The 20,679-nt window shown below is 69.0% G+C and overlaps 1 protein-coding gene and 2 non-coding genes across 3 annotated transcripts; 2 read left to right on the top strand and 1 right to left on the bottom strand.

Annotated features, from left to right (window-relative positions):
* The first annotated feature begins 1,070 nt into the window (after positions 1–1,070).
* Positions 1,071–13,777, top strand: CACNB1 (calcium voltage-gated channel auxiliary subunit beta 1). The gene is given in 17 exon segments (XM_052785372.1): positions 1,071–1,319; positions 3,221–3,307; positions 5,055–5,174; positions 5,720–5,842; positions 5,961–6,097; positions 6,196–6,272; positions 8,333–8,352; positions 8,601–8,681; positions 8,786–8,844; positions 9,895–9,937; positions 9,939–10,005; positions 10,885–10,904; positions 10,906–11,037; positions 11,158–11,253; positions 11,339–11,443; positions 11,445–11,525; positions 12,764–13,777. Coding segments are annotated over 17 exon segments (1,791 nt in total). The 5' UTR covers positions 1,071–1,232; the 3' UTR covers positions 13,220–13,777.
* A 2,629-nt stretch (positions 13,778–16,406) lies between these two features.
* Positions 16,407–16,497, bottom strand: TRNAL-UAA (transfer RNA leucine (anticodon UAA)). The gene is given in 2 exon segments: positions 16,407–16,442; positions 16,460–16,497. It is a non-coding gene; the product is annotated as a tRNA-Leu (tRNA).
* A 2,809-nt stretch (positions 16,498–19,306) lies between these two features.
* On the top strand, positions 19,307–19,378 carry TRNAC-GCA (transfer RNA cysteine (anticodon GCA)). The gene has a single exon. It is a non-coding gene; the product is annotated as a tRNA-Cys (tRNA).
* The last annotated feature ends 1,301 nt before the right edge of the window (positions 19,379–20,679 follow it).

Genomic DNA, 20,679 nt, shown 5'->3' with positions numbered 1-20,679 from the left:
CCCGGGCACATTGTCCCACAGCTGCAGGAGCTGGGACTGGAGCAGGAAAAGACCCGCTGGCATGGGTCTGGGGTGGCGGGGGTGGGGGGGGCAAGGAATTTTTAATTTTCCAACAGCCGGCGGCAGCGGCTCCTGCGGTGCAGTTGACGTGAGATGAGTGTGGGAGGTCTCAGCCCGGTCCTGCCTGGGGAGGAAGCGATGGACCCCAGCGCCGGCAGGTTCCCTGGGGGGGGGGGGGCAAGGGAAAACTCTGTCCTGCCTGGCACATGTTGCCTGCAGCCCTCGCCCACCAGCACACGGGGTCTGCCCCTCACACCCGCTGGCACAAGGAGGCAGGGACGGTGCTGGGGGTCCCTGCAGGGTGGCTGCAGCCATGCTGGGGGCCGGTGGGTGCCAAGTGCAGCCCCTTCCCCGACTGCATGTAGGGTTCACTGGCCCCGGGCATCCCCCCATTGCTGGGGGGTCCCGGGGGTGCCCTTTCCCTGGATGTTTCACACGGGGCGTGCAGATGGCTCTGTGTCTGGGCATGGGTGCCCCCGGGGAGCAGCGTGGGGGGACGTGGGTCACTCTGAGGCTGTGGGGATCCCAGCTGGGGGGGGGGGGGGGGAGAAGCTGGAGTTTTAGGGGCAGCCTTGTCTGGAAGGAGCCCTGGGTTCCCCAGACCGAAGCACATCCCACTCCAGGCACTGACGTTTGAGGATGGGGGCATGGCTGCCCCCGCATGTTATGTGTGTCCCCCCCCCGCCACCGAGCCGCACAACAGCCTGGGGGCCCTGTGTCCCCCCCATCTTTTTTTGGCACCCCCCCCCACCCCCAGCAAGCAAGTCTCCTCCAGGCTAAATGCTCCCTGATTTGGGGAGGGGGGATCCTCATCACCCCCCCATCCTTTTTCCCCCAGGGGAAGGAGCTGCTTTGGGGGTACCCTACCTGGAAAGGGAGCGGGGAGGGGGGGGCTGCATCCCCCATCCCTGCCGGGGAACGCGGTGGGAGCGGCCGAGGTGGAGGCGGCCGCCCGCCATCCCTCGTCCCCCCGCTGCCGCCATCCCCACTCCTCCTTCCTCCTTCTCCTCCTCCTCCTCTCGCTCGCTACACGCCGAGGCCGCCGTCACCGCGGGGGCCGGTACAGCGGAGGCCAGGCCTGGGCTCCATCGTCATCGTCATCGTCTTGTCCCTCTGTGTCTCTGTGTGTGTGTCCCCCCCACCCCAAAACCCGCCGAACCCCGGCGAGCTCCATGGTGCGGGAAGGCGGCATGGCCCGTACCCCTTACAGCTCCACGCAGGACATCCAGATGGACGTCTTCGACAACGCCGCCCTCCAGGTGACACCCCCGGGAATTTGGGGACGAGGAGGGGGGAGGCTGCATCGGTACCATCGCGGACAGCCCCAGGGTGCATGGCACGGGGGGGTGAGCCCCATCGATACCCCCCATGGGGTTGGGGGCACCACCGGTGCCCCCAACCCCATGGGGGGTATCGATGGGGCTCACCCCCCCCCCGTCCCAACCCCTACACCCCATAACGGGGGCAATTTCACCCCTCAGCATGCAAAACAGGGTGCCCCCCCACCCCTAACCAAGCTAGCCTGGGGGGGACCCCAAATGCGGTCACACCCCCCCCCCCCATAACACCAAGCATCCCAGGGAAGGGGGTGTCCAGTCCCCAGGTTTGGGGAGTGCATGGAGGCGGGGGGGGGGTCCTCTATGCTGCTTGCTGTGTCACTGCTCCCCCCCGCCCCCCGTGTCTGCCACCACCTCCCAGGGTTTGCCCACCCAGAGCACCCTGGGGTGGGGAGGTGGGTGCCGGGGGGGGGGGGGTGTTGTGCGCACCGGGAAACTTTTAGGAATTGGGAAAACTCTGCCGGGGTGGTGCCCCCCCCCCTCCACTCCCAGCTTGTCCCCTTCAGCCTGTGGGGGGGGAGAAGGGATGTGTCCCCAGCTGGTTCCAGTGGGGTGGGGGGCACTGCAGACCAGTGGAGCACCTCATCCCCATGGTCTGGCTGGGTGCTGTGTCCCCCCCCCCCCCCCCGCACACCCCCATTGGGACAGACACCCAGACAGCCTGGGGAGCATCAACCAGTTGGGGTGACAATTTTTGGGGGGGGGGGACACCGACAGGGGATGGAGGCACAGGCCCTGGCTGCATCCAGCCACCCTGGGGGGGCCAGCAGAGCTGGGTGTCACCCCCACCTGTGGGGTGGGGGGGTTTGGAGTGAACCCCACACTGACAGCAGAGCCACTGTCACCACCCCGGGGACCTTCGCTGCCGAGCTCCAGCCATGTCCATTCCCTGCTGGGAGCAGCGGATGGTGGGGAGGGGGTGGTCGGCGGGGGGGGGGGGGCCAAGGAACCTAAAAATACCCGGTGCTGCCCGGTGTCGGGACCACCCACCCCCGGACTGGGTGGCAGCTGGGCCCAGCTGTCCCTTCGAGACGCCGGGGAGGTGACAGCCCCACTCGCCCCGGCATGTCCCAGCCTCTCGTGTGTCCCCCCCCAGGGTACCCCCCCCCAACAAGCTCTGGCATCCCCCCCCCGCCCCGAGGAGGTGCCGCAAGGGAGGCACTGGGGCATCCCCATCTCCCCCAGTCCATCCCAGCAGGAGGCACTGGAGGAAGCGGGGGCGGGGGGGGTCCCCATTGGGATGCGGGGTGGGTGCCGGTGGGGGTGCACATGTGTGTGCACCCCCTTTACACGGAGCGTGCACGGGCGAGGGGACGGTGCCCACGTTTTGGGGGGGGGGGGAATGCGCACACGCGTGTGCAGGGTGTGGGCACTGGGGTGGGGTTGTGGGGTGCCCCCCCCATAGCGGCCGCCTCCCCGGGATACTGGTTGGGCTCTGGTTTGGCCAGTGCCGGGGGGGGCCACAGAGTTTGGGGGCTGGAGTGAGGAGCCAGGGGCCGCAGCTGGGCTCTCCCCCAAATCTGATCAGCCCCGCTGGCTCCCTCTCCTCTCCGTGGGGATCGGAGATCCAGACCCCTGGATAAGGCGACGCCGGGTCCCTGGGGGGGGGGGGGGGCTGCACGGCCCCTGAGCAGGGGACAACCCCATCCCCTTCCCTGCCTCAGTTTCCCTTCTCTTATCCCCCAGGAGCTGGGTTTGCTTGCAGGGCGGGAGATGGAGCATCCCTGGCAGCTGGGGCTGGGGGGGGGACAGAGCTGCCCCCCCCCCCCCCCAAGTCCTGGGGTTCCAGCGCTCTCTCTTGGCCCCCCCTCTCCTCTTCCTAGGGCAAGTACAGCAAACGCAAGAGCCGCTTCAAGCGCTCGGATGGCAGCACCTCGTCCGACACCACCTCCAACAGCTTCGTCCGGCAGGTGAGGGGGGGGGCAGCTGTCCTGGGGGGTCCTGGGAGACCTGTCTGCCTGTGGGGGCCCTTGTACCCCCCCCCAGGAACCGAGGTGGGGGTACAGGTTTGCAACCGAGCCTGACGTGGCGGGGCGGGGGGGGGGTGTACAGGCATTGCAATGGTTGAGCCAACCCCGGCTGTGCCCCCGTCCCCTCTCTGCCCTGCGGTGGGTGCTGGGGGGAGTCACCCCCCCATATTGGGAGCATTTGGGGTCCTGTAGCACCCCAGGGGTTCCGTGCCCCTCCTGGGGGTGCCAGGCAGGGGACACAGCCCTGGCATCTCCCAGCTGGCATCAAAGCCGCCCTCGCCAGCCATGTCCACCCAGCAGGGCTGCTGGCTTGGCAGCGGCCCCTGTGGCCCCCCCCCACCCCCCCCCCCGGCTCCCACCCCCTGCCCGGCACCGGGCTAAATATACCCGGGACGGCTGCGAACGTCCCAGGGCTGAAACCTGACCCACGGGTGCCCCAACCCAGCGCCCACCCGACCCACTCACCCCCGGCCCTGCCACCATGGAGATAGCCGACAAAGACCACCCAGCCGCCCCGGTGAGCGTGTGTGTCGTGTCCCCCCCCCCACACCACCACCCCCGGCCCCGTAGCCCCCCCCCCCAGCACCCGGGACATGGCCCCCCCCCCGGCACCCTTCCATCCCGGGTGCGGGGTCCCCCACGGCTCCGTGGGTGTTGGAGTGGGTGGTCCCAGGAGCTGGTGGGACCTACGGGGTCTGCGGGGTGAGGGTGTTGTGCCTGGACCCCCGGTGACCCCCCCCCCAAAGACCCCTCTGGTCTTGCCATGGGGCTGGGGGGCTCAGGAAGGGCCAGACCCCCAGCAGCAGCAGGGGGAACTGGGGCAGCTGGTTTCTGCCCCGTGGCTTTTGGGGAGGGGGGGGGTGTCCCGTGGGGGGCTGCTGCCCCATGGCCAGGGGGTTTGGGGTCTGTGCAAAGGAGAGTGGCCCCCACCTCCCCGATGTTTGGAAAGGACAGGGCAAAGCGGGGACGGGGGCTCCCGCAACCCTGGGGGGCTCTGGTGGGGCTTAGGGGATTATAGAGGGGCTGGGGGGGGGGGCAGCAGCCCCCCCAGGGCGGTCGGTGCCTTCACCGTCCCCCACAGCACCCACTGTCCTGGGGCTGGGGGATCCCATGGGTGTCCCCGCTGCCTCTGGCCCCAGGGGCTGGGGGGTGAGCGGGGGGGGGGGGTCTCCGATCCCACCCCAGCTCCAGCCTTGTCCTGGGGTGACCCCGAGTCACCCCGTAGCACCCTTTCCCCATTGCCATGGGACCCCTTCGGAGTGGGGGGGGGACACAGCACTGTCCCTGCTGGCCTTCCCTCGAGTGGGGGACAACCGGGGGGGTGACAGGCAGGCACGGTGCGGGGGGGGGGGGGGTCCTCATCGCCTTCCCGGCCCGGCAGCAGCGGGACGGGAGCAGGCGCCGGATCGGTATCACGTTCCCTGCCGGAGCGGTGGGAACAGCTGCGCCGGCCCTCGGCCTGCCGTAACCCCGCCGGGATGCCACCGGGCAGGATTTGCCCCTGCTTGGGGAGGAGGCAACTTTTGGGGATGGTTTCTCCCCAGCGTGCCCAGAGGCCACGGTGATGGGCACCAGCCCTAGTGAGTGGGTCCTACGGGAGGAGACGGCCGCGGGGTCGGGCGTGGGGCTGGGTTCCCCGTTTTGGGGGAGGACGGCGTGGGCTGACCCCTCTCCCCTTCTTTTCCAGGGCTCGGCCGAGTCCTACACCAGCCGCCCCTCGGACTCGGACGTGTCGCTGGAGGAGGACCGGGAGGCACTGCGCAAGGAGGCTGAGCGCCAGGCCATGGCACAGCTGGAGAAAGCCAAGGTGGGAATGCTGGGCTGGAAGACAACCCCCCCCCCCCCACCTGCCCTCGCCTCCCTGGGTGCAGGCAGGTACCCCTGCCACCCACCCGGCCCCTCCGCACCCCCTGCCCCGGCAGGATGGGACCCGCTGCGGGAAGGGGCTGACCCCCCCCAGCCCCCTCCGTGCTGCCCCTGCTCTCCATCCCCGCGGCATCCCGTCCCCTGAAATGGTGGCCCCGGGATCACTGGGTGGCATTGGGAAGGCAGTGGGGTCTACTGGGTGGAACTGGGAGCCTGGACGCCTGAGTTCTCGCCTTGGCTGAGCACCCATCACACGAGGCCAATTGGCTGATGAGCCCCTCGTTAGCTCCCGGGGCGTTGTGGCCACAGTGTCCCCAACCCAGGCTCCGGTGAGTGGCTGTGCCGTGCCAGCCCCGCTGCTCAGCCGGTCGCACCGGCACCGGCACCTGCCTGGCCCGAGGTGGGGACTGGCTTTTGCTGGCGGGGGGGGGTCTCCACAGTTTGGGGCGGGAGGGGGGGAGATGCTGAGCTGTCTCCCGTTGACAGACGAAGCCGGTGGCGTTTGCCGTGAGGACGAACGTCGGCTACAACCCGTCCGCCAGCGACGACATGCCGGTGCAGGGCATGGCCATCTGCTTCGAGCCCAAAGACTTCTTGCACATCAAGGAGGTGGGGACGGGGCTGGCAGGGGTGCGGGGCTGGGGTCTTTCGGGGGGGGTGGCAGCCCTGGGGGTGGGGGTTTGGGGGTTTCAGGCGTTTCCCCCCCCCCACTCTCTCCCTGGCGCAGAAGTACAACAACGACTGGTGGATCGGGCGGCTGGTGAAGGAGGGCTGCGAGGTGGGCTTCATCCCCAGCCCCGTCAAGCTGGAGAACATGCGGCTGCTGCAGGAGCAGAAGATGAGGCAGAACCGCCTGAGCTCGAGGTGGGGGCTCATCCCCGACCCCCCCTGCCCGGCTTCCCCCCGTCCCCCCCCATCCCCACCCTCACCCCCATCCCCCTCTCTGTGCTTCTCCCATCCAGCAAATCGGGGGACAACTCCAGCTCCAGCCTGGGCGACGTGGTGACGGGGACCCGCCGGCCCACCCCCCCAGCCAGCGGTAAGAGTGTCCGGGGTCCCCGCAGCCCCTGGCCTGAGCGGGGCAGGTCCAGCCTTGGGGGGGGGGGGGTCCTTCGTTCCCCCCCCTCGTCCGCAGCTCCGGCCCCTCCGCCCTGGGTGCAGGCAGGCGGGTGCACCCCCCCCCCCCCCCCCCCCACTGGGGACCCCCTCTCCCCTGCTTCCCCCCCTCCCATCCCCACCACCCTCCCGCTCTTCCCAGCCCCCCCCCCACCCCCCGTCTCCATTTTTCCCTTCTTCCATCGCCATTATCGCTCTTCTTTTCTCCCTCCCCTCTCCCCCGGCTCCGGCTGCCCCTCCGTCCCCAGGTGCCCTGGACATGCCTAGCTTTGCCTTTGACCCCGATGAGTTAGAGGAGGAGGAGGCCATGGAGACCCACCGCTCCCCTAAGAGTAGCGTGAGCAGTGTCACCACCCCCCCCCGCCCACACCAAGCGCATCCCCTTCTTTAGGAAGGTAACTGGCACCCGCCGGCCCCACGCTCGCCTGCTGCACCCTGCCTGCCCTAACACTGCCTGGGAGGGCTGGCGGGGGCTGCGGGGGCACCCGCCGGGTGCTGGGGGGGCCACACGCTGCCCGAGCACCCTGCCTGCGTTGCCATGGCGTGTCATCGCGCCGCAGCATGGGCATGAGCGTCTGCGGGGGAACGGGGCGGCGGGGGTGTCCCCCGTGCACCGTGGGGTGGGTCAGTCCCTGGCTGTATACCCCCCCGTGGGCCACGGGATGGATCAGTCCGTGGCTGTATACACCCCCCGTGGGCCATGGGATGGATCAGTCCGTGGCTGTATACCCCCCCTTTGGGCCATGGGATGGATCAGTCTGTGGCTGTCTCCCCCCGTGGGCCATGGGATGGATCAGTCCGTGGCTGTATACCCCCCCCGTGGGCCATGGGATGGATCAGTCCATGACTGATCCTCCCACTGTGATCCATGGAATGGATTAGTCCATGGCTGCCTCCCCCCATGATCTATGGGATGGATCATTCTGTGGCTGCCTCCCCCCATGATCTATGGGATGGATCAGTCCGTGGCTACATCCCCCCATGATCCGTGGGATGGATCAATCTGTGGCTGTATCCCCCCCATAGTCCATGGGATGGATCAGTCTGTGGCTGTCTCCCCCCATGACCTGTGGGATGGATCAATCCGTGGCTGTATCCCCCCTGTGGCCCATGGGATGGATCAGTCTGTGGCTGTCTCCCCCCATGATCTATGGGATGGATCAGTCTGTGGCTGTCTCCCCCCATGATCTATGGGATGGATCAGTCTGTGGCTACATCCTCCCATGATCTGTGGGATGGATCAGTCCGTGGCTGTATCCCCCCTGTGGTCCATGGGATGGATCAGTCCGTGGCTGTATCCCCCCCGTGGTCCATCGGATGGATCAGTCCGTGGCTGTCTCCCCCCATCATCCATGGGATGGATCAGTCCGTGGCTGTATCCCCCCCCCGTGGTCCATGGGATGGATCAGTCCGTGGCTGCCTCCCCCCCGTGGTCCATGGGATGGATCAGTCCGTGCCCCCCCCCCCCAGTTGCCTGGGGTCCCCCAGTGTGCGCATGGTGTGTGGCAGCACGGCCGGTGTCTCGTCTCCCCCGCGAATGGGAATGGACCGTTCCCCCCCCCCCCAAACTGGGCAGAAGCTGGGGGGGGTTCGGGCGCAACCACAGCCCCGCAGCAGGGGGGGGGTGTGTCTGCAAAGGCTTGTGGGGGCAACCTGCCCCCCCGCCACCCCCCATCCCGCTCTCCGAACCCCGCAGAGCCCCCGCTTGCACCCCAAATCTCAGAGCAGGGCAATGCTTCACGTGAAACACACTCACGGAGCAGCCCCCCCGGGTCGGGGGACACGCGTGTCCCCTGGGGCAGCCCCCCCCCCCCCGAGGTGTGTGGGGGGGGGGACACCCACGACACCCACATCCCCAGGCTGCCCCCACCCACCCCCCCATAGCCGAGCTCGGTCCCCCCCCCGCGCCCGCGGATAACACGCATGCCTTGTTTGTCTTCTCTCGCCCCCCCCCCCGGCCCCGTGCGGCCTCTCGGGACGTAGCGAAGCAGAAGCAGAAATCGGTGAGTAGCGTCAGGACCCCCCCACACACCCCGGGAGGGCCCGTGGGGAGGGGACGGGGTGCCCCCCGCTTGCAGCCCCCCCCCCCCCCCAAATCCCCATCCCCAAAGCTGTCCCCCCGCAGGGGCGAAGCTGAGCGTGTGTGTCGTCCCGTCCCCCCCCGCGGTGTGTCGTCGCGTGTCGTCGTCGTGTGTCCCGTCGTGTCCCCCCCCCCAAGCCCCGCTAATGCCCGGCTCTGCCCCCCCCCCAGGCCGAGCATGTGCCCCCGTACGACGTGGTGCCCTCCATGCGGCCCATCATCCTGGTGGGACCCTCGCTGAAGGGCTACGAGGTGAGGAATGGGGGGGGGGGGGGATTGGGGAGGGGGGATACGGGGTGGGGGAACGGCCCCCGGCCCCATGCTCTCCCTCCCCGCCTTCCCCCCTCCCTCCCCAGGTCACGGACATGATGCAGAAAGCTCTCTTCGACTTCTTGAAGCATCGCTTTGACGGCAGGTGAGGCAGGCGGCTGCCGGGCTGGGGGACCCCCAACACTACAGGGGGACCCTTCGCCCCATGGCAGGACCCCTAATCCCGTGGGGGGACCCGTAACCCCATGGAGGACCCCTAACCCACAGGGAACTCTTCACCCCATAGAGGGACCCCTAACCCCGTGGGGGATCCCTAATCCCATGGGGGGACCCTTCACCCCATAGAGGGACCCCTAGTCTCATGGGGGGACCCCTAATCCCAGGGCAGGACCCCAACCCCATGGGGGGACCCCTAATCCCGTGGGGGGGACCCCTAATCCCATGGCAGGACCCCTAACCCCGTGGGGGGGACCCCTAACCCCACAGGGGAACCCTTCACCCCATAGAGGGACCCCTAACCCCGTGGGGGATCCCTAATCCCCATGGGGGGACCCTTCACCCCATAGAGGGACCCCTAACGCTATGGGGAGACCCCTAATCCCACAGGGGGACCCTTCACCCCCATAGAGGGACCCCTAGTCCCATGGGGGGACCCCTAATCCATGGCAGGACCCTAACACCGTGGGGGGACCCCTAATCCCACAGGGGGACCCTTCACCCCATAGAGGGACCCCTAATCCCATGCAGGGATCCCTAATCCCAGGGCAGGACCCCTAACCCCGCGGGGGGACCCCAACCCCACGGGGTTACCCTTCACCCCATGGGGGGACCCCTAACCCCATGGGGAGACCCCCAATCCCACAGGGGGGACCCTTCACCTCATAGAGGGATCCCTAATCCCATGGAGGGACCCCTAATCCCACAGCAGGACCCCTAATCCCACAGGGGACCCCTAATCCCACGCAGGGACCCTCAGCCCTGCCCGTGGTTCATGCTGTTTGAGGGGGGGGATCTCTCCCCCGAGGAGCAGGAGTCCTGCGGCTCCGGCTCAGGCAGCCTTGTGCAGGGGGTAGGAGGACGGGGGCAGAAGGAGGGGTCCCATCCTGCCCCCCGGGGCGGTGTGGGTATGCACACGGGGGGGTCACACCCACCGTTGCTCCCCCCCCCACCCGCTCGTGCCCTCTCCGTCTCGCAGGATCTCCATCACGCGAGTGACGGCCGACATCTCCCTGGCCAACGCGCTCCGTCTTGAACAACCCCAGCAAGCACACCATCATCGAGCGCTCCAGCACGCGCTCCAGCCTAGGTAAGGTGCTGCCGCGGCTCGGCCGCCCCATGCTGACCCCCCACCCGCTGGGCAGCATGGACCCCCCCCCACCACCACCCCCCCCACCACCCCAAGCCTCCATCTGTATCAGCCTGGCAGCATCTCCCAGCCCGTCCATCCCAGGGTGCTCGTCCCGACTGCGCCGGGGCACGGCTCCTGGGGGTGAGGTGTTGGGGGTCCGCCTCTGCGGGGTGACTAACGTGGGGGGGACTCGGGCCCCTGCGCTCCCCCCGGTCGGTTTGACTCAGTCTTTGTCCCTCTCCTTCCCTTTTATCTTCTCTCTGTTGTGTTTTTCTTTCCTTTCCTTTTCTCCTTTCCCTTGGGTTTCCTCCCCTCCGCGCTGCTTCCTTCCTTTCCCTGCTCCTGATACAGATGTCTTGGGTACGTAGCTTGGACCCGCCGGGACCCCTGGCAGCCCCCTGCCGGCGGCGGGGGCAGTGGGGGACGACGTCCCCTTGGATCCCCATCCTCCCTGCCTGGCCGTGACCAGGCTCTGGGACACAGGAGTGTCCGGCCAGCTGGGCAGAATCTGAGGGTTGGGGACACCCCGGTCACACAGCCCCCCGTCTGACCCCCCCACCCCAAATGCGTGTGGTCCGGGGGGGCTTTGCCCCTTCCTCCACCCAGTCGGTGCCAGCGCTGGGAGCCCACTGCCACCTCCCTCCTGCAGCGAACCCCCCAGTCCCTGGGGCTGGGGTGACATTGGAGTGGCCAAGCCCCAGGACGAGACCCCTCCTGGTCCTGTCCCCGTCCCGTTCCCCTCGTCACATCTCCCAGCAGTCGTCCCCACAGCCCCCACGTGCTCGCCGGCCCCCCCCGCGCCATCCCCCTGACCCTCGCCGTCTCCCTGCCCGGCAGCCGAGGTCCAGAGTGAGATCCGAGCGCATCTTCGAGCTGGCCCGGACGCTGCAGCTGGTGGCCTTGGATGCCGACACCATCAACCACCCGGCCCAGTTGGCCAAGACGTCCCTGGCCCCCATCATCGTCTACATCAAAATCACCTCCCCCAAGGTGGGTGCGGGCCCCGGGATGGGTGGGGGGGGCAGCCCCAACCCTCCCGCCTCGCCGTGCTTTTGGGGTGGGGGGGCCGGGTCCCCGCGGCCACCCCGGGCTTGCCCTCTCCTGCCCCAGGTGCTGCAACGGCTGGTGAAGTCCCGGGGCAAATCCCAGGCGAAGCATCTCAACGTGCAGATGGTGGCTTCTGACAAGCTGCGCAGTGGCCCGCCCGTGAGTATGCCCCGCCCGGCCCCGCCCCACCACACCCTGCCCCGCCCTGCCCCGCCCTGCCCCACGGCCTCCTCCCCGCCCTCAGGAGATGTTCGACATCGTGCTGGACGAGAACCAGCTGGAGGAGGCCTGCGAGCACCTGGCCGAATACCTGGAGGCTTACTGGAAGGCGACGCACCCCCCCAGCAGCAACCCCCCCCAACCCGCTGCTGAACCGCACCATGGCCACGGCCGCCCTGGCCGCCAGCCCCGCGCCCGTCTCCAACCTCCAGGTACAGGTGCTCACCTCCCTGCGCAGGAACCTGGGCCTCTGGGGGCGCGGGGCCACCGAGACCACCCCCAGCCCCCCCGGACCCCTTGAGGAACACGCGCTGTGAGATGGCAGCGGGGATGACCCGCTCCCCCCCCCCCCTCCGCCCTCGGGGGGACCCCTGGGATCGGGGACATCCCGGGGAACTGCGGACCCCCAGGAGTGGGACCGTTCTTGGGATTACCCCCTCCCTGGGGACCTGTGGGCCCCCCCGCCCTGGGGAACTGCAGCTCCCCCCCCCCAGGCGTGGAACCGTCCCTGGGATTGCCTGCCCTGGGGATCTGCTCCCCCTCGCTGGGTTTGGGGCCACCCTGGGGAACTGCAGCCCCCCAGGTTTGGGGACACCCCTGGGATCGGGGACACCCTGGGGAGCTGCAGCCCCCCCCCGGGATGGGACCGTCCCTGGGATCACCCCCCCTAGGGACCTGCTCCCCTTCCCGGATTGGGGCCATCCCTAGCATCAGCCCTGGGGACCTGCTCCCTGCCCAGGACCGGTGCCAACCGCAGACTCGGGGTGCCCCTGGGGATCTGTGCCCCCTCCCAGGCCTGGAGCCCCCCTGGGGATTGGGGTCCCCAGGGATCTGCCCCCTCTGAGACCCCCTGGGAGTCCAGGTGCCCCCCCGTGCCTCCCTGGGGGGGCTGCCAGTGTGACGGACCCCCCACTCCCACACCTCTCCGGAGCTCTGGGGGGGGCCGTGGCAGCGACGAGGGCTTTCGGGGTGTCCTGGTGTGGGCGAGGGCCGGCTGGGAGGGGGGTGCGGAGCCTTGTCCCACCGTGGGCTTCATGGTGCTGAGCCTGGGGGGTCCGCAGCACCCACCCGGGGCAGGAGGCAGAGGAGGGACGCGTGTCCTGTGTTGTCTGTCGCTAATTCTTCCAGCGAGCGGGACGCTGCTGGCGTGCCAGCCCCCACCCCGCAGCCCTCCCCGCGCCGCTCTTCCCCCCCCCCCGACCCCATCACCCCCTTCCTGCCCTGCCCCTGCCCCAGCGACACCCCCCCCCCCCCCCGGTGCCATTTGGTGGTGGGCTGAGACCTGTCGCTGTCGTGTCCCGAGTGAGCGGTGCAGCGCGGGCAGGCCAGGCTGGGCAGGAGCGCATGTGCCCCCCGCCAACCCCACAGCTAACCCGCCCCCCCCACTAACCGACCCCCCCCCCGGTCCATCCATCCCTCCTTGCACGGTGTGATTGCTTCTCCTAACCAGGGTCCGTACCTAGTGCCGGGGGAACCGCCGCGCGAGGGGGAGCACGGCCGCCTCCGGCAGGGCCCGGGCGAGGTGGGGGGCCACGGACAGAGCCGACCCCTCCCGCCGCCCGCCCGCCTGGCCCCCCGCAGCCTGTCCCGTCAGGATACCTTCGACTCGGAGACCCCGGGCAGCCGGGATTCGGCCGGCACGGAGCCCGGTGATTCCTGCTGCATGGACATCGAGACGGACCCCGGTGAGGAAGAGCCACCGCCGGGTCCCCCCGGTGCCGGACCCCGTGTCCCCCCCGGCCACCAGCACCCCGGTGCTTGGGACGAGGACGAGCCCGGGCGCGAGAGCCGGGGGCTGCGGGGTCGAGCCAAGGGCCAGGACCGCTACTGCCCCGACCCACCGGAGACCCTCGGCCTCGACCAGAGCGACGTGGAGGGCTGGGGCCAGGACGTTTACATCCGTTAGGGTGAGGGGGTGCAGGCAGGGGACGGACCCCCCCCACCCCTCCCAGCGCTGGCTTTGGGGCAGGGGAGAGCCCCGCTGGTTGCCTTTGTGCCCCCCCCCCTCCCCAAAAACCCAGCCAGCCGTGCCGTGGGGAGCCCCTGCTTTGCCCTGGGGGCTCCCACTGCCCCATTCCTTGGTGTGTGGGGGGGTCTCCCTGCCCCCCCCAACCACAGCCCCCCAGCATCTCACGGTGCCTCGGGCCCTCCCCACCTGGCAGGGAGAGCAAGTGACCAAAGGGGACCCCGGGGGCTCTGCCCACGGCCGGCGTGTCCCCGTCCCCTGCCCCTGGGCATGGGGTGGGGGGGCCGTGCTCCCCACCCAGCCCTTGCCTGCTGACTGCCCCCCCCCACAACCCGGGTGCCCCCGCTTCTCCATGGTGCTGTTTGCCACCCGGCTGCAGGGGGACCCCTGAGCTGGTGGTGGTAGAGGGGGGGTCCCTGCCAGCTGCCCCCCGTCCCAGCCAGTGCCTGCAGCCTGGCACTGCACCCCTGCAGGCCTGTGACCCCCCCCGCAGCAGCTGGGGGGGGGGTGTGTGTGTGCATGCGTGTGCAGTGCGTGCAGGGCTTTGGGGTGCTCCGGGCCATGCCCCCCCCGGGGTGCTGCCTGCCCCGGGGGGGGGGGGGCAGTTTGCATGTGTTTGCCTTGGAGGGGCTCTGCCTGAACTGGGGGGGGGGCTGTGTGTGCAAATCTGAGCCAGTTTGGGGGGGGGGGTCTAACACGTGCTAACAGCTGCCCAGCCCTGGCCTGCCGTGGCAGCACCCGGAGGGTCCCTCTGCCCTGGGGGGCCCCCGCATCGCCCCCCACCTTTCCCTGGGACTTGCCGGGGTGTGCCGGGCAGTGCCAGGCCCCTGCCCCCCCCAAACACCCCCTGTGCTAACCCCCCCCGCTGTGCCTGTCCGCTCTCGCCCCATCCAGCTGTGTCCGTCTGTCTGTCCGTCTGTGAGCCTGTCTGTCTGTCCCCCCCCTGCCCAGCAGGGCTGCCTTTGCCCCCCCCCCCAGCACCCTGGGGCACTGCCTTCTCCTGCGCCTGCCCCGGGGGGGGGTCTCTCGTCGTTCCCCCCCCCGCCTCTGTGGGGGCGATCACACCAGGGTGGGGGGGGGACACCCCACATCCAGCCCTCACTGTGGGGCTGGGCTTGCCCCATTTGTGGGGCAGCCCCTTGCCCCCCACCCCCGGGGTGATGCTGGGGGTCCCCGGGGTCGCTGCCTTACCCAGACCACCAGCCTTGCCAGCCCAGGCCGGGGGGGCTCAGGGGCACCCAGCCGCTGCCAAGCCGCCTCCGCCAGTTGCGTGCCTCAGTTTCCCCTTTTTTTTGGGGGGGGTAGGGGGGAGAACTCGGTGTCACTGCCTGCCAAGTACTTTAAGACCCGCCTGCCCCGGCACTCGCCCCCACAGCAGCCAGGGTCCGGGCAGTGGGCCCCCCCCCCCCCCCCAGCCCTCCCGTGGGCAGCGGGATGTCCCGTATTTATGTCACTCCACAAACTTTATTTAAAGACCCGACAAAGCGTATTTTATTTATTTATTCTTGTTGGTGTGTGTGGGGACTCGCCCCGCTCGCTTGGTTCTTTGTAATAAACATTTCGGTGAGACCTGCCCCGCGGCCGTGCCTGGTGGGGTCTGCGCGGGGCTGGGGGGGGGGGGCACATGGGGTCCACAGTCACGGGGGGGGGGGGGCCAGCGCTGAGACCGGGCACAACTTGGCTCTGCAGTGACCCCCCCCCCCCCCCGTCTCTCCCTGGGATGAGCCTTCAGTGGGTGCCCGGGGCGGGGGGGGGGCACAGCTGGGGCCGAGACAGGGATGGAACTGGGACCTGCCCAGCTCCTGGGAAGGGGTGAAGACCCGAAGCAGGAGTTCGTGGGGCTCCTGCCGACCCGCTGCCGGGGTGACGGTCGCTGGCAGCAGCCGGGCTCAGCGCGGCGCTCGCCCGGATTTATCGGTGCTCGGCCGGGTCCGGACACGCTATTTACAGGGAATAAATACAGCGGTGCCGGCTCAGGGCTGCTGGCACCTCCACTCGCTCTTCTCCGGCCGGTACTCGAACGCTTTCCTGCGGAGAGGACACGGGGACATCAGTGCCACCTCGGTCCCTGACCCGTTTCCACCACCCCCCCGCACCCGGGGCAGGACCCCCAGTTCCCCTCCCCAGCTCTGGGGTCCCCGGCAGCCCCCGTACTCACTCTCGCCCGGGTGCGGTGGGCCGGCAGACCAGTCCGGCTTGGCAAGGGCAGATCTGGTTGATGCTGAAGGCCAGACCCCCGGGGGGGACGTGGCAACTCTGGGCCAGCGCCAGCCGCCGCTGGCACACCTTCTCGCCGTGCTGCCGCGCGCAGCAGCCGCCCGCGCCGCAGTCCTCGTCCCGCTGGCACCGGGCTCCTGGCAGGGCGAAAAGCGGGGTTAGGGGAGGAGGGACACCCCCCCCCACACACACAACCCGTCCCCAGGCTGGGGGACTGGGATGGAGCTGCAGGGACTGGGAACAATGGGGCTGGGTGCCCCCAGCACCCTTTGGCTTATCACACTGGAGGTCAGCGCCCACCCCATGAGCATCGTGTCCCCCAGCTCCCAGGGTTGAGGCTGTGGGGGGGGGTTGTGGGGGCCCGTCCCTTGCGTCCCCCTGCCCCGAACCCCATCGCAGACCCCTGCTCACCTTCCTGCCCGTCGGGCACGGGCTGCTGGCACTTGCCGAACATGCAGAGGAGGCCGTGGGCGCAGTGGGTGTCCCGGCGGCAGTACTGTCCCACGGGGCGCGTGGGCAGGCACAGCCCAAAGTGCTCGTCGCAGAAGTGCCCGTGGGTGCAGGGGGTGACCGGGCTGCACGCCGTCACCTGCGAGGGGGGGACGCAGCACGTCAGGGGACCAGACCCCATCCCTGATCCCATCCCTGACCCCCGGACGGGCCAGGAACAGCAGCATGGAGCAAAAACCGTTTGCACATTAGGAAGCGAAGCGGGGCTGGGCGCTGGAGCGTTTTAGTGGGGGGGGCGAAGGCCGGGAGCAGCTCAGAGGCTGGGGAAACCCATCCCCGCGGGAAACCACCCCGCAGCGGCTCCGGGGTTTTCTCTCGGGAAAAGAAAACCCGGCTGGGGAGGGTCGCGGTGCCGGGGGGGGGGGAATGCGACTCTGCTGCCGGAGCCCGTTAAAAGTCCTGCTCCAGGTGAGGCTCGAACTCACAACCTCGGCATTGCTCCGCGTACTGCCCTTTAAGTACCGCGCGCTGACCGATTGCGCCACTGGAGCGCCCGGCGCCGCCCGCCGCGCCCGCGCTCCCTCCCGGCCCCGCCGCCCGCCCCCGGAGCCCCGCTCTCGCTCCCGCCCCGGCTGCAAATTCTGCACCCACCCCGCTGCAAAACCTGCTCCCACCCCTGCTGCAAGCCGGGCTCCCACCCCTGTTCCCACCCCTGCTGCAAACTCTGCTCCCACCCCGCTGCAAACCCTGCTCCCACCCCCGCTTCCCACCCCGCTGGAAAACCAGCTCCCACCCCTGCTGCAAACTCTACTCCCATCTGCTGGAAACCAGGCTCCCACCCCTGCTCCCACCCTGCTGCCCTGCTGCAAACTCTACTCCCATCTGCTGGAACCAGGCTCCCACCCCTGCTCCCACCCTGCTGCAAACCGGCTCCCACCCCACTGGAAACCGAGCTCCCACCCCTGCTCCCACTCTGCTGCAAACCAGCTCCCACCCCTGCTCCCACTCCGCTGGAAACCAAGCTCCCACTCTGCTGCAAACCAGCTCCCACCCCTGCTCCCACTCCGCTGGAAACAAGCTCCCACTCTGCTGCAAACCAGCTCCCACCCCTGCTCCCACTCCACTGCAAACCAGCTCCCACCCCACTGGAAACTGAGCTCCCACCTGTACTCCCACTCTGCTGCAAACCAGCTCCCACCCCACTGGAAACTGAGCTCCCACCTGTACTCCCACTCTGCTGCAAACCAGCTCCCACCCCGCTGCAACCCCTGGCCATAAACTCAGCTCTCACCCTTGCTCGCACCCCTGTTGCAACTGCACCCCCCCCTCCTCTCCCCCAGGATCCCCACACCGGGGTTGGCGGGGGGATCACCCACAGACTCACCTCCTCCAGGTTGTCCCCAGGGCTGGCGCTTCTTCCCAGCGGGGCTTCATCGGGCAGGTGCTGGGGCAAGGAGTACATCCAGGCCCAGAGGTAGCCGGAGGCGGCGGGCAGGAGCGAAGCGATGAGGCAGAGATGGCTGGGGACATCGGCATGGTGCTGGCGGGCGATGCTGGGGTGCTCGGGCCTGGGGCGCGGGGTATATGTAGCCCACCGCCTATCTTGGCCCCCGCTGCTAAAACTGTTTGCCCACCTAATGGGGAAGGAGGAGGCAATCAGGGGGTTAAGGGATTAACATAATTGCCAGCCTTCCCCTCGCTGGCTGCAACAGCCCCAAAGTAAACGGCCCCCCCGGAGCAGTCTGGCTCCGGCGCCTGGTCGGCTCCAGCCCTGGGTCCCCACCAGCCCCTCGGGTCCCCCCCATGGGTCGGGGTGGCGGTGGGTGTCAGCACCCTGCCAGGCACCAAGCGGCTCCGTGCAATAGCGGGCTTCAGTTCCCGCATTTGTCCCCCCCCTTTCCTGGGGCGGTGGGACGCAGGGGACAGCGGGGACAAGGGGGAGGCGGAGGGAGAGAGTGGGGGGCAAACGCCGTCACCCCCAGGAAGGGCAGCGGTGGGCACAAGGTTGGCATCTATGGTTTTTGTGTGTCCTGTCCCCCCCACACACACCCCAGTGCATGTCCCATCTGCCACCCCCCTGTGCACACACACTGTGCACACACACGTCTCCCGGGGGTGACGGGCTTTGCACCTTCCCTAATGGCTTTGCAAACGAGGTGTTTGCGTGTCCTGGCCCTTATCTCCCAGCTGAGCTGGCACCAGCGCTGGGCAAACCCCCAAATGGCCTCCCCTGAGCGGATCCCCCAGACAATGCCACCGCCGCGTCCCCAAACATGCGGGGGGGCTTAGCCAGGGCCACCCCGTGCTCCCCCTGACCTCTCCAATACACTTTGCAGCAGGAAGAGCCACCCCAGGACCGGTTCCCAGTTGCCGGACTGTGGCACTGGGGGCTGCGGGCAACGCTCCCGTGGGTTTTGTCCCTGGGAGCAGCCAGGGCAGGATGGGAACTGGTGGATTGCTGGGAGTGGGGTGCGCTGGGGTCTCCCCTCCTTCGGGCTCCAGGGATGTGTCCTGCTGCAGGGAGAGAGATCACCCTCCTTTGGGGTTTCCCTTTCTGGGATGCGGCTGCCCTGGGGCGATTCCCCCCGCCTTTGTGCCTCAGTTTCCCCATCTGTAAAAAGGAAGGCAGTGAGGCTGATGGGTGACACGGGGAAACGGGGCAGCTCAGCGAGGGGACAACCCGGACCGGTGGCTGGAAAACCACCGTAGCTGCTTGCACCGGGGTGACCCCAAATTTTTCTCCCTATGGTCCAGGAAGTGCTGGTGCCTGGATGCGGCCTGACGCGCCGCCCCCGCTCGCCCTGCACGTTTGCACAGCGGCTTAGGGAGCAAATATTGACCTCGCTCCTCGGGCGCAATCACGGCCTCTCCCCCCATCCGTCTCCCGCTGGGTGCTCGCCTCGACGCTGCCGTCTCCCGCTAATCCCCCCCAGCGCCACGGAGGCCCCCGCACGGCAGCTCTGCTCCCCCAAACCCCCGGGGCTCCCCCAGCCCTGGCAACCCGTGCACTGCCCCAGTCTCCCGAGCCCTGCGGTGGGATGCACAGCCTGGGCCTGCTTTGCAGAAAACTCAAGGTTTGGCTCCATCCCGCTCTCTGCAGATGGAGTTTTGGGGCTGATGCTGCCATGTCCCCCCCCCGACCGGGATGAGTGCGGCAGAGCCAGATCCTGCCTCTGCCCCCCCCCCCTCCCGGACAGCGTGTGCTGTGCGGGGCAGGTGAGATGGGGGGGGGGGCGTGTGCGTGTGTGCATGAGTGTGTGTGTGCATTGCAGCTGGGGGTGCGGGGGGGGCACGAGGGTGTGCAGAGACCCGACCGTGCAGCGCTGCTGCTATGGGCGCCAGCCCAGCAGTTCTAGCGGCGGGGGTATAGCTCAGTGGTAGAGCATTTGACTGCAGATCAAGAGGTCCCCGGTTCAAATCCGGGTGCCCCCTCTTTTTTTTTTTTTTCTTTTCTTGTCGGGGGGGGAAATCCTTTTTTCCACCCCTTTTATTTGTTCTTCGGCCTCCGGGGCAGCAAGGGGAGGCCGGGGATGTGGCTTTTTCCTGCAGAAGGACGGATACAACTCCCCGGCAGGGACCCCCAGAGGGTTGCCCCCCCTCTCCTCCCCTCAGCTTCCTAAATTCAGAGCAGCTGAAGGGCCGCAGGGGCCCCACATTGCTCCCGCAACCCCCCCCGGCTTTGGCCACAGGCTGGGGTGCAGGGCTGGGGGGGGGACGGGGACCGGCATCGCTCCCCAAGGCCCTCGGCATGGGATGCATCTCTGTGGGTGTTTGCACCCTCCTCCTGCCCCGGCACCCGGGTGCCCCTGCCCCCCCCCCCCCCCCCAGGGCTGAGCCACCTCCCGGGCACCAGGGATGGAGGGGTTGGGGTGCAGCCTGATCCCCCCCCCCCCCAAACAGCACCGAAATCACGGTGTGGCCAGAAGGCAGCTTGGCTGAACATGGGGCTGGAGCGTTGGGCTGCTCCCGGGGCTCTGCGGTGCCAGTTGGACCCCCACCCTGGGCCCCCCACCCTGGGCCCCCCACCCTGGGGCACCCACCCTGGGCCCCCCACCCTGGGCCCCCCACCCTGGGGCACCCACCCTGGGCCCCCCACCCTGGGCCCCCCCACCCTGGGATGCCCACTCTGGGCCCCCCACCCTAGGTCCCCCACCCTGGGACCCCCACCCTGGGACGCCCACTCTGGGCCCCCCACCCTAGGTCCCCCACCCTGGGACCCCCACCCCACAAACCCCAACGCCCCAGTAACCAGTGCTTCTGCTGCAAAGGGAAAAACTGGGGGAGTGGAAAGAAGCCGAACACTTGTGCTGCGGAGACGCGTGTGTCCCCCCGCAGGTTTGACGATGGGGGGGGGACCCGGGGGGGGGGGCAAAACGAAGCGCTGGACCCCCAAACATGGTGGCTGCAATTGCTGCTCCGGCTGCTTGTCCCCGGAGGGCAGCTGGCAGCGTGCGGGGACATGCACGGCCACGCTCTGGCTTGGGGGGGGGACACGACACACCACGTACCCCCGCGGGGTTTTGGGGGGGGGGGGGGGGGCTCAGCCGAGCAAACACCCCCCCCCCTTCCCCTGCAGCCCGGTGCAGGGTCACCGCCCCCGAGCTGCTCGCAGTGGGGGGGACAAGGTAGTGGGACCCCCCCCCAGGCTCGCCGGTGTCCCCCCCCCGTGTTGCTGGGAGCGGGGGGCGTTAAGCACACGGAGACCCATTTCCCCCCAGGGAGGGGAGGAAGAC

The sequence above is a fragment of the Harpia harpyja genome, chromosome 4 (assembly GCF_026419915.1).
Source record: "Harpia harpyja isolate bHarHar1 chromosome 4, bHarHar1 primary haplotype, whole genome shotgun sequence".
In the NCBI taxonomy this organism is placed as follows: domain Eukaryota; kingdom Metazoa; phylum Chordata; class Aves; order Accipitriformes; family Accipitridae; genus Harpia; species Harpia harpyja.
This window is presented reverse-complemented; position numbering and strand designations above follow the sequence as displayed.